Source organism: Manis javanica, chromosome 3 (assembly GCF_040802235.1).
Source record: "Manis javanica isolate MJ-LG chromosome 3, MJ_LKY, whole genome shotgun sequence".
Taxonomy (NCBI): Eukaryota; Metazoa; Chordata; class Mammalia; order Pholidota; family Manidae; genus Manis; species Manis javanica.
Genome location: NC_133158.1, coordinates 171,115,586 through 171,128,182, shown reverse-complemented (window position 1 = coordinate 171,128,182; position 12,597 = coordinate 171,115,586). Strand labels below are relative to the sequence as shown.

The 12,597-nt window shown below is 46.0% G+C and overlaps 1 protein-coding gene across 6 annotated transcripts in view; it reads left to right on the top strand.

Moving 5' to 3' along the window:
- LOC108402585 (cilium assembly protein DZIP1L-like) overlaps positions 1-12,597 on the top strand; it is a 63,881-nt gene that overhangs the window by 36,597 nt on the left and 14,687 nt on the right. For all 6 annotated transcript variants that reach the window (XM_073232395.1, XM_073232397.1, XM_073232394.1 and 3 more), the window contains 4 exons: positions 1,350-1,475; positions 3,807-3,837; positions 4,948-5,001; positions 8,047-8,180. In XM_073232395.1, coding sequence (XP_073088496.1) covers positions 1,350-1,475; positions 3,807-3,837; positions 4,948-5,001; positions 8,047-8,180 — 345 coding nt within the window. The remainder of the gene's footprint in view (positions 1-1,349; positions 1,476-3,806; positions 3,838-4,947; positions 5,002-8,046; positions 8,181-12,597) is intronic.

The following is a 12,597-nucleotide window of genomic DNA, read 5'->3' as shown; positions in this document are numbered from 1 at the left end:
GTTGTTAACAACAATAAAATTCAGTATAGGGAGGTCAATGCTCAATGTACAATCATTAATCCATCTCAAGTCTAATTCTCATCAGTCTCCAATCTTCTGAAGCATAACCAACAAGTTCTTACATGGTGAACGAATTCTTACATAGTGAATAAATTCTTACATGGTGAACAGTACAAGGGCATTCATCACAGAAACTTTCGGTTTTGATCACGCATTATGAACTATAAACAATCAGGTCAAATATGAATATTCGTTTGATTTTTGTACTTGATTTATATGTTGATCCCACATTTCTCCCTGTATTATTATTATTATTTTTATTTTTAATAAAATGCTGAAGTGGTAGGTAGATGCAAGATAAAGGTAGAAAACATAGTTTAGTGCTGTAAGAGGGCAAATGTAGATGATCAGATGATCAGGTGTGTGCCTATGAACTAAGTATTAATCCAGGCTAGACAAGGGCAGCAAAACATCCACGGATGCAGAAGATTTCTCTCAAAGCAGGGGGGGTGAGGTTCTGAGCCTCTGTTGATCCCCAGATTCTCACCTGATGGCCCCCCTGCGACTGTGGCTGTCTTAGGTTGTTCCTCCCTTGAGGAATCTTACCCGTCTCTGGCTAACCAGTCATCTTCCGGGGCCATACAGGGAAATGTAAAGTTGGTAAGTGAGAGAGAAGCCATATTGTTTGAAATGTTTAGCTTTTTACTTCTTTGCAGATTTATGCCCTGTGGCTTCTATGCCCAGCACTTGTCTCGAGGTATCTTTACCACCTGGAGGAATTATGATACTCAGTAAATTCGATATGAGGCACGAATTCTATTTAAGGGTTGTAATTAGAAAGGAAGAAGAAAAGCTATAGAGGTAGCATATGGAAGAAAACATGGGAGGATTGATTATTTCTTTGACATATCTTCTTGTAGAGTACCTTAAGTATGTATAGGTTTTAAACTACTAACTAATTTGCGCTCACATATTAACATAATAGGAATACGGTGACATAAACAAAGCAAATCTATAATTACCATCCATCTCCAGTGATCTGATGACTTTTGTATGGCCTCAGCTTACCTGCCTGTCCTTCAGTGGGTGGCCACACTTGACAGAGAGCCTTTACCCTGATCTTGGGGGCTGGCATTCAGTTCTGACTTCTCAGGCACAGCTTGGAAATGTCCCCACACTGGAAGGTAGTCAGTCTTGTTAGAAAGCCAGCTGCCCAGGTCTGGAAACCCTTTCCCCCGCTTATGGTGAAGCCCTGACCAGGGTTTGCCTGTAGGTGCAGACCCTGCAGACAGTGGGCACACAGAGGTTGCTGAAGACATTTGACTGACAGGACCTTCTGTGCCTACCAGCTCCAGGAGCAGAACAAGAGGCTCCAGGAGCAGAGGAAAGCTGCTGCCCAGCCTCAGCACCATATCAATGCCCTCCGTGCCCAGCTGCAGGAACAAGCCCAGCTCATCGCCACCCAGGAGGACATGGTAGGTCTGTCCCGTCCTTAGCCAGGTCCTGGTGCTGCTAGGCCTAGGCCTCTTCCCTGTGAAGCTCTCCTGAGGTTCTTCTGCACCCACCAGCTCTAGTCTCATTAGTCAGGCTCTTTAAGGACAGAGAAGAGTCCTCCGGCATGAGGGGCATGAAGTGACGAGGTTGCAGCCTACCATTCTCCGTGGTGGGATGGACCTGCTGTCCCCAGAGGCTCTTAGTGGGTTCACACTCACACCAGAGACCCTCTAAGTGCCAGCACCTGGTTGAGACTTTGCTTATTACCTCATTTAAGTCTCACACTGCCCTCACCTTCTCCCCATCTTCCTCTGACAGGTGATGGAACAGGCTAGAGAAGTCAGGTGGCTCAAGTCCCCACAGGGCACTCCCTAGGTGACAGGGCTGACATTCAACCCCAGCTGGGCAGGTGGGGTGCAAAGCTTGTGCTTTCCTCGCCATGCTCTCAAACACAACTTCTTAACCAGTAGCATTTTCAAACATTAACAGCCCCTGATGAGGTTGCCAGATAAACTAGTGTGATGAAAAGGCACCTACTCTGCTAAGCCCCCATTCCTAGAATGAGCCCCTGTGACTCTTCACCTGCTGTTGATAATTCTGTGCCCAGCCTTGCTCGGCTCTCCCCCTTCTGAGCCTTGGGCCAGTGGGGCCCCTCCTATGGCTCAGGTCCATGCCGTGGATCTGGTACCATCCTCCACGCAGCTTCCCTGGGTTGAGCACCCACTGTCACTGTCCACTTGCCCCTGTCCACTGTCTCTGTCTTCCTGTTTCTGCCCCCCTTGCTGTTTGTGCTTTTCTGTTCTCCCAGCCACACGTCACTCAGACAATGTATCTCACCCACTGCCCTGCTGCTCTTCTTTTCACTGTTTCTCCCCACCCCAAATGCTTAGCTCTTCACTGCTGTGGTGTCCCATATGGCGTTCTCTGAGTCATTCACCAGGTCCAGTCTGGAGGTTTCCTTCTTCTGTTACCCAGAGCTCTTGTTTGCAAATGTTTCAGTTCGGAACCCATTGCCTAAACATAGTGGACTAGGGTAATAGGGTCCGTTTATATTGTAACAGCAAAGGAGCTGACAGCTGAAGGCCTTAGTTTGGCACCAAAATCATGCCATTAGAAATTCAGATTCCATTTTTCTTTTTACCATCTTTAGCATGTTGACTTTTGTTCTCATGCTCGACTGTCATGGTTGCAAGATGGCTGCCTTAGCCCTAACCATCACAACCATATTCAATGGAATAAATTAGTGAAAAGGCCCCTTCCCAAGACTTCTGATTATATTTTATTGGTCAAAGCTGTGTTATGTGGGCAACTATAGCTGCATGAAAGGTTAAAAAGTGAATAATTAGTTTGACAGTTTCTAGAGTAGAGGTAGGCAAAGGAGGAAAGGATTGGAAATGGACTCTGGATGAGTCATTCATCAGTAGGTAATACAAAGTAATTCAAACTTGAGCAGAAGATGGAAATTGTCATAAGTATAGACAGGGTCTACACCGAGCTCAAGGCAGGGGAACAGCTGATTCTTGGAATAAACTGGAACTAGAGACATGAACATAGTCAGGAGTTTTCCTCTGCTGTCTTTCTTCCTTTCTCTGTATCTGCTTCAACTGTTTCTTTTACTCTGAAGACCAACTTCTACTTCATATCTGTCCCATGTGGCAAAGCAACAAGGAAACAAATAAATAAACAGGGAAAACCACAACCAGCTGGCTGAGAGTAGCTCTTGGCTCTGCATGTTACCGTCTAGAGTTCTGTGCCCAGACCTGGACAGTCAGCTACGGCTGTGTGTAGGATCATATGGTCACAGGTGGCTGCCCCAGGTGCAACTACGTGGAAGGAGGAGGAAGGGCACTCCCTGGAAAAGGGGGGCTGAGCAGACAGTTCAGGGACTGTCCACGTCAGCTTCCTTCCTCCCCAGGCGGCTCAGCTCAGATGCCTGCAGTGAGGGAGGGCAGCCTACCTTGCCCTGGCTGTTTTCCCCCACTCGTACCAGTGGTACTGACCATGGGTCTGACCCATTCTCTCCTGCCCTTCAAGTCACAGTCCCCCTCTGAAGCCCTACTCTTGCCTGCCCACTATGGGAGGGTGGCTCTCAGAGCCACGCTGGTTGCTGCCATTCAACTTTGGTGCTGTCCCCTTCTGTATGGGGGGCAAGAGATGCTCTGGGGGTTTGGGGTGGTGTGCTCTGAGCTCCCTCTAGTTCCCAGCAGGTGGCATGGGAAGAGTGGCTGTCCCTTCTTCACGGAGCTGGGCAGACCCAGTGCTCAGAGCAGAGTTCCCTGCTGGCTGTAACCTGCTCTGTTCCATCTTTGCAGATCCAGACCCTGTCTCTCAGGAAGGTGGAGGGTAAGCCTGCATGTGATGGTTTATAACAATTGTGGCTGTTGTTTGGCTTCTTCTCTCTCCTGTCTCTCACCTGTCAATTTACAGGGTGAGGGTGGGTCACGTGGTGTCAGGCCCTCTGGCTGGGTCGGGAAGGGTGAGAAGGCATTTGCTCTGGGTCGGACAGGGCTCCAGATGGTGTCTGTGCTGCAGGCATTCTCCACAGCTGGCAGGGTATCCTGCCTGGCCTGCTCTTCTCCATACGGTGGTGGAGACGTGGGGTGGGGTGGGTGAGGACCCTGGGGCCTGTGATAGATGGAGCAGATTCATGAACAGGCTCTTTCTAGGTCACTGTGCCTGTGGTTCAGGCCATGAACTTTTACATTGCTCCCAGCATGTGGGAACCACACATCTATGAGCACGTGGCCTGGTGGGAGTGCATACTGTCCTCCTCTGGGTGTCTAGTGTCTGTGTGGGTGCATGTGTAGGTGTGCATCCAGCAGAGGGCAGGTGTTGGCATCTGAAGGGAGACAGGTACCCACAGAGGACTGCTCCTGCTTGGAAGACCTTAGTCTGCTGCTTATGAGGCCTGGTGCTCTCACTGCATCCCACCTCCCCTGGCCTGTCCCTTTAGCTACCCTTCTGTCTTTTCCTATAAAGCCACACATCTCTCCTGTCCCCCACCTTAAAGCTAGACATTTCTTTCCCAGCCCTGCAAGCAGTCTGGAGGCATGTTCCCATGACCCCAGGCTTCCTGAGTGCCTCTAATAGCAGCTGTGTGCCATGTGCTTTGCCAACCACTTCTGATTCGCTGTTTCATTACATCGTGGGCCCATGTGATGTGCGGGGGTGTCGTTGGCCTCACTTTGCAGATGAGGACACCGAGGCTGAGAGAGGCTGCAGGACTCACTGCATGGGGCACAGCTAGGGCAGGGCAGAGGCAGCACGCAGCTCTGATCTTCCTGCCTCCAGCGTCTGTGCCTGTGACCGCTGCTCCCACTGCCTCTCTCTGGTGAAGAAACAACAGAGGGCTTGCTCTTTCTGGCTGGCCCTTCCATGGTGACCCACACTTTTCTCTAAGTCAGGGATGGCGTCCAGGGCATGGGTGCCACTAACTGCTCCTGCTCTCCTCAGGGATCCACGAGGGCCCGAAGGCTGTGGCCACTGAAGAGGACTCTTCTGACCAAGGTGGGGCCTCCTTTTCTTCTCCAGGCATCCAGTGCAGAAAACAGAGCTACTGCTCTATTCATTATTCAGTTCATGTCTGCTCGACTGAATCTGGCTCCCTGAAACTGGGGGAAAGGAACTAGGGATATGAAATAAATATTTCTTAAGCACCTTGTATGTGCCAGAGGTGTCCTACACAGGTGCTGACATGCAGTCTGCAGGGTCACTGATGGGGAAACCCAGGCCCAGAGAGGGTCAGTGCCTTGCCCATAGTCACAGAGCCAGCAGGTGGGGGACCCAGGATTTGGAGCCGTGTCTGATACAGAGCTAGTCCCTTGCACCTGCTCTGCCACCTCTCATCCAGTACTGCTCAGAGCAGTGGTTGAGGACACTGTCGTGGCTTAAGAGAGCCCTTGCTGTTGTACTCTGTGGGGTGAGTGTGCTGCAGACAATCACGCGGGGCCTGACTCTGTGCAGGGCCCCCCAGAGCTCCCTGCAGAGCCCTGGGTGCCTGCTGTGGTGAGTCACTTGGGCAGGGACTGACTTTGATTTGTAGAGCTCTCAGCCATTTGATTTTAGGTGATGCAACGAGGAAGTGAAAAAATAGACATGCTCCCTGACCATGGGATCCGCCTGGGACAGTCCGGGAGAAGGAGCTCCCAGGGAAGCTCTGAGGGAGCCCAGAGACTGCCTGCCCACCAGGGCCCGCCTGCCCCCGCCAGGCTGTGACCTGACAATTCCAAAGCGACCCAACACCTGCACCCAGGACAGGTCACCAAGGAGCCCATCATGGAGTAGACAATATTTTCCTTTACTTTTGAGATGGTAATATGTGGTCTTGCCAAAGAAAGGCAAGCAAGGAAAAGGGCACACAGTGAGAACTAGATCTCCCTCCTGCCTGGCTATCTAGGTTCTTCCCAGAGACCCACTGTTACAGGTTTCTCATCTATCTTGCCAGACATACTTGGTGCAGATATAAGCCCATATGCATATGCATTCTTTTCCTTTTCTCCAAATGCAAGCACAAACATATTGTACTGCATGTAGTTATTTATTTTCTTATTTGGGAAATCATCTCATATTCCTTTATGTAAAGCTGTTTTTTCAGGGCTTTGCAGTATTCCATTGGATGGATGAACCAATTTTTATTTAAAGTCCTCTCCTACTCCCACTCCCACAGTGCATTTAAACTTGGGAAATGGTAGTAAGAACTAGAGTTCCATTAACTTGGGGGAAAGGTGTCTTTGCATGACACAACCTGTTACTGGACCTGTTGCTGTCCAGAGGGGATGAACCAAATCCTCCAGCAGGGGGCGCTGAGTTCTAGTGAGGAGGAGGCTGAAAAGGGTGGGTGCGCAAGCCCCTGGAGCCTATCCTGCTGGGTGGAGGTCTCACGCACTCACACTGGGCTCAGCCTTTTCACGTGCTCGCTCACCTCTTCTCATCCCAGACCAGTTGGAGCAGCATCACTTGGAAAATTGTTCAAAATGCAGATGCTCAATTTCTCCACCTCATCCCACACAGACTGAATCAGAGATTCTGGAAGCAGGGCCTCGCAGCCTGTGTTTTCTCCCCTCCTCCAGCACATTTGATTCTTGCTCAAGTTTGAGAACCACTGTGGACCAGTGGCTCTAGAACCAGGTGCATGTTAAGAATTACTCAGGTTGCTTGTACCTATCCGGAGGACCATGCTAGTCCCCCCACTACTGAAATAAGAATGTGTAGGAGGTAGACTCCAGGCATCAGCAGTGTTTAAAACTCCCAGCTGATTCCAACACGCAGCCAAGGTTGGGGCCCATGCCGCAGTGCAGACCTCTCAGTGGAGAATCAACCTGGTGGGGCAGCTTGTTAAAACACAGGCTGCTGGGCTCTACCTCCAGAACTTCGGGTAGGATTGGCGTGGGACCTTAGGATCTGCAATCCTAATACATTACCAGGTGCAGCAATGCTGCCACTCACACGTTGAGAATGATTGCTCTAGAATAATTGGTTCTCAGGTTTGGTTCATTGTTAGAAGGTCTGGGTGGTTTTAAAAATAAATATTAAGGCCTGGGCCCACACTCAGAGGTTCTGATGTAATTACCTTGGGATGGGGCCCAGGTGATTCAAATACGCAGCCAGAGTTGAGGTTACCACCCTTAAATGTGAACTCCTTGAGGGTTTTCTTCTGTTTCCAGCACTGGCCTGCTTACTCTCATGTTGTCAGAAAATGTCTGTAAGTGCATCAACGAGCTGGTCCAGCAGTAACTGCAGTGGACTGGAGATCCCTTCCAGGAGGCCTTCCCTGAGCCTGGACAGCCCCTTTGCAGCAGTTACCAAGTTGTGTTGTAATTGCTTATTTTGTTACCCTCTGGGTTGATATTTCCTAAGGTATGGTCTGTGGCTCACTTCCGTCAGAAACATCTGAGCAAATTAAAATGTTAGAAGGTCTGGGGAGTTTTAAAAATAAATATTAAGGTCTGGGCCCACACTCAGAGGTTCTGATGTAATTACCTTGGCCCTTCTGCAGGTCTGTGGAATCAGACTCTCTGGAGGGTGGGGGCTGGGAGGATGCGTTTTTAACCCATGAGCTGCTGAGGTGTGCTACCGCCTGAGGGAGAATCCCGATCCACACAGTCAACCCCAGGGGAGCAGGGACCTGTCCTATCCTGCCCACCATTTCTGCCTCTGGACGGGATGGAGCCTGGCATGTCAGTGGAGTGGGGACATTGGGTGGGGCCAGGATTATGCTGGAGCCAGCGGTAGGCTGGGCCTAGAATCCAGGAGCAGGACTGAAGTGCAAGTCAGAAAACCTGAAAGACCCCAGGTAACCTGGGGTGGGTCTGAGCCCGGATCTTGGAGGTCCAGACGGCACAGGATGAGAACCCCGAAGGTGGGTGGGGGGCCTGAGGCAGTGGTACCCGGGGACAGAAACACCCCATCTTATGACCCAGGGATGGACACTCAGGTGGGGTCTGCAAGTCCTGGGCTCCCAGGCTGAGTGTGGACCAGGTGGCTGCAGGCAGCGCTTTGGGAGTGGAGGTTTCGGACGTCCAGGCTGACCGTGGTGGCTGTCCTCTGTTGCAGAGCTGGAGGACTCCCGAGATGGGCTGCAGAATGTGCTGGCAGCTGTGAGGCAGAACCCCACCTTGCTGAAGCAGTTCAGGCCAGTCCTGGAGGACGCCCTGGAAGAGAAACTGGAAAGCCTGGGGATAAAGAGAGTAAGCTCAGAGCCGCTGTTCTAAGGGCCGCTCCTACCACTTAGCCCTGGGGAGTTCTTAAACCAATGAATGTTCAATTGCTCTTTACATTGTGGCCTTAGGCATCTCATATGTTCCAAGTGAGGCGCCTCTGGTACCTGGGAATATAAACCCACACAGCTGCTCCCCTCGCCTGACAGTGATAGTGTGGCCTGTCCTCTCTGTTTCCGCCAGTGGCCTCTTTTGAGATGTCAACCTGTGTCCTGACCTCTCCATTCTCTCTGCACATTGGATTCTTCCTTCTGTGTCTCTTTTTCTGACAAAGGAAATTTAATTGGTTTAATCTTGCCTCTGGATGGGGCCTCGGATGGGTGGTCCCCTGGATAGATTAAATGTCTGTTATTGGTGGCGTGGCACACGTGGCCATGCTCCATCAGCAGGTGGCTGTGGGTCAGGTGGGCACTGAAAGCCATGTCTGGTACAAATTTGTATTGGAATGCCACTGTTCCCTCGTGCTCACGGTAAACCAGAGCATGCACAATATTATTAAAGGCATCTATGAAAGCTATTATTAAATAAAAACACACCTTGTTATTAAAGAAGCCAAATACCACATCACTGAAAATAGTTTTTTTATTTAAGTGTTGTTAATATACAATCTTTTGTTGGTTTCAGACACGCATCACAGTGGTTCAACATTCCCCATGATGATCTTATATTATGACTGCAAAGTATTGTGCCCTTTATCCCCCTCCCCCTCACCCCTGCACCCACCCCAACCCCATCCCAACTAGTCACTTCTCATTGTCTATGAGTCTACTGCTCTCTTGTTCATTCCATTTTGCTTTGTTTTTATATTCCACAAATAAGTGAAATAATATGGTATTTGTCTTCCCCCACCTGGCTTATTTCACTAAGCATAATACCCTCTCAGCCCCTCCATGTCATTGCAAATGACAGGATTTCTTTTCTTTTTATGGCTGAATAATATTGCATTGTATATGTGTACCACATCTTTATCCATTCATCTATTGAGGGACACTCAGGTTGCACCCATATCTTGGCTATTGTAAATAGTGCTGTGATAAACATAGGGGTGCATATGACTTCTTGAATCAGGGATCTTGTTTTCTTCAGGTAGATTCCTAGGAGTGGAATTACTGGGTGAAATCAAATGGTATTCTATTTTTAGTTTTTTGAGGCACCTTCATATTACTTTCCACAATGGTTGAACTAATATACATTCCCTCCAACAGTGTAGGAGTGTTTTCCTTTCTCTGTATCCTCTCTAGCATTTGTTGTTCTTTGTCTTTTGAATGTCATCCTTACTGGTGTGACATGCTATCTCACTGTGGTTTTAATTTGCTTTTCCTTGATAAATTTGTCATGTGGATCGTTTTTCATGTGCTTGTTGGCCATCTGAATTTCTTCTTTGGGGAAGTGTCTGTTCAGATCCTCTGCCCATTTCATATTATTTATTTATTATTTATTATTTTTATTTTTATCAGGTTATTTGCATTTTGGGTGTTGAGGCATGTGAGCTGTTTATATATTATGGATGTTAACCCCTTATCAGATGAGTCATTTATGAATATATTCTCCACACAGTAGGATGCCTTATTGTTCTGCTGATGGTACCCTCTGATATACAGAAGCTTTTTAGTTTGATGTAGTCCCATTTGTTCATTTTTGCTTTTGTTTCCCTTTCCCAGGGAGATGGGTCCAGGAAAAAATCCATCAGATTATATTCAAGAGATTTTTGCCTACATTTTCTTCTAAGATTTTTATGTTTTTATGTCTTACATTCAGGTCTTTGGTTCGTTTTGAGTGTACTTTTGTGCATGGAGTTAGAGAATAATCCACTTTGATTCTCTTACATGTGGCTGTCCAGTTTTTCCAACATCAGTTGTTCAAAAAGCTGTCATTTCCCCATTGTATATCCATGGCTCCTTTATTGTACATTAATTGGCCACATATGTGTGGATTTACATCTGTGCTCTCTATTCTGTTCCATTGATCTATGGGTCTTTTCCTGTGGCAGCACCAAATTGTCTTGATTACTGTGGCTTTGCAATAGAGCTTGAAATCAGGGAGCGTTATCCCCACACCTTTGTTCTTCTTTCTCAGGATTGCTTTGGCTACTTGGGGTCTTGTGGTTTCATACAAATTTTAGAACTATTAGTTCTAGTTCATTGAAGAATGCTGTTGTTATCTTGGCAGGGATTGCATTGAATCTGTAGAATGCTTTAGGCAGGGTGGCCATTTTGACAATATTAATTCTTCCTATCCATGAGCATGGGATAGATTTTCGTTTATTGGTGTCTAATTTCTCTCCTGAGCTTCTTGTAGTGTTCAGAGTATGGGTCTTTTACCTTCTTGGTTAGGTTTATTCCTAGGTATTTTCTCCTCTTTGATGCAATTGTAAATGGAGTTGTTTTCCTGAGTGCTCTTTCTGCTAGTTCATCATTAGTATCTAGGAATGCCAGATTTCTGTGTATGAATTTTGTATCCTGCAACTTTGCTAAATTCAGTTATTACTTCTAGTTGTTTTGGGTGGATTATTTAGGGTTTTCTATGATATGTCATCACAAACAGTGACAGTTTAACTTCTTCTTTACTGGGATGCCTATTGTCTCTTTGTCTTGTCTAGTTGCTGTGGTTAGGACCTCCAGTATTAAGTGGAATAAAAGTCGAGAGTGGGCATCCTTGTCTTTTTCCCAGTCTAAGAGGAAAAGCTTTCAGCTTTTTGCTATTAAGTATGATGTTGGCTGTGGGTTTGTCATGTATGGCTTTTATTATTTTGAGGTACTTGCCCTCTATACCCATTTTGCTGAGAGTTTTTATCATTAAAGAGTGTTGAATTTTGTGAAATGCTTTTTCAGCATCTAGTGTGATGATCATGTGATTTTTGTCCTTCCTTTTATTGATGTGGTATATGATGTTGATGGATTTTTTAATATTGTACCATCCTTGCATTCCTGGAATAAATCCTACTTGATCATGATGGATGATCTCTTTGATGTATGTTTTAATTTTGTTGAGGGTTTTTACATGTATGTTCATCAGGGATATACATCTATAATATTCGGTATTTGTGGTGTCTTTGCCTGGTTTTGGTATTAGAGTGATGCTGGCCTCACAGAATGAGTTTGGAAGGATTCTGTCCTCTTCTACTTCTTGGAAAACTTTAAGGAATATGGGTATTATGTCTTCTCTAAATGTTTGATAAAATTCAGCAGTGAAACCAACTGGTCCATGGATTTTGTTCTTAGGTAGTGTTTTGATTACCAATTCCATTTCATTGCTGTAATGGGTCTGTTTAGATTTTCTGTTTCTTCCTGGGTCAGCCTTGCCAGGTTGTATTCTTCTAGGCAGTTGTCCATGTCTTCTAGGTTGTCCAATTTGTTGGTATATAATTTTTCATAGTATTCTTTAATAATTCTTATGTGCATATACTCTTTTCTTCTTGATAAGTCTGGTTAGGGTTTTATGTATTTTATTTTCTCAAAGAACCATTTTCTGGTTTCATTGATTTTTTTCTATTGTATTCTTCTCAATTTTGTTTATTTCTGCTCTGATCTTTATTATGTCCCTCCTTCTTCTAACTTTGGGCTTCATTTGTTCCTCTTTTCATAGTTTCTTTAATTGTGACTTTAGAGTGTTTATTTGGGATTATTCTTGTTTCTTGCAGTAGGCCTGTATTGCTATGTACTCTCCTCTTATAACTGCCTTTGCTGCCCTCCACAGATATTGCATTGTTGTTTTTGTTTTCATTTGTCTCCATGTATTGCTTGATCTCTGTTTTAATTTGTTCATTGATCCATTGATTATTTGGAAGCATGTTGTTTAGCTCTATGTGTTTGTAGGCTTTTTGTTTTCTTTATGTAATTTATTTCTAGTATACTATTGTGTTTGAGAAATTGCTTGATACAATTTCAATCATTTTGAATTTTGTGGCATGGTATGTGATCTATTCTAGATAATGTTCCATCTACACTTGAGAAAAATGTGTATCCTGCTGCTTTTGGGTGGAGTGTTCTATAGATGTCTGTCAAGTCTGTTTGATCTAGTGTATTGTTCAGTGCCTCTGCTTCCTTGTTTATTTTCTGTCTGTTTGATGTCTACCGATGTGAGTGGTGTGTTAAAGTCTAGAATGAATGTGTTCCCATCTATTTCCCCCTTTAATTCTTTTAGTTTATGTTTTACATATTTAGGTGCTTCTATGTTGAGTGCATAGATATTTATAATGGTTACATCCTCTTGTTGGACTGCTCCCTTTATCTTTATTTAATGTCCTTCTTTGTCCCTTGTTACTTTTTTCTTTGAAATCTATTTTTTCTTATATAAGATACTGCTAATCCTGCTTTTTTCTCCCTATTAATTACATAGAATATCTTTTTCCATCCCTTCACTTTTAGTCTGTGTATGTCTTTGGGTC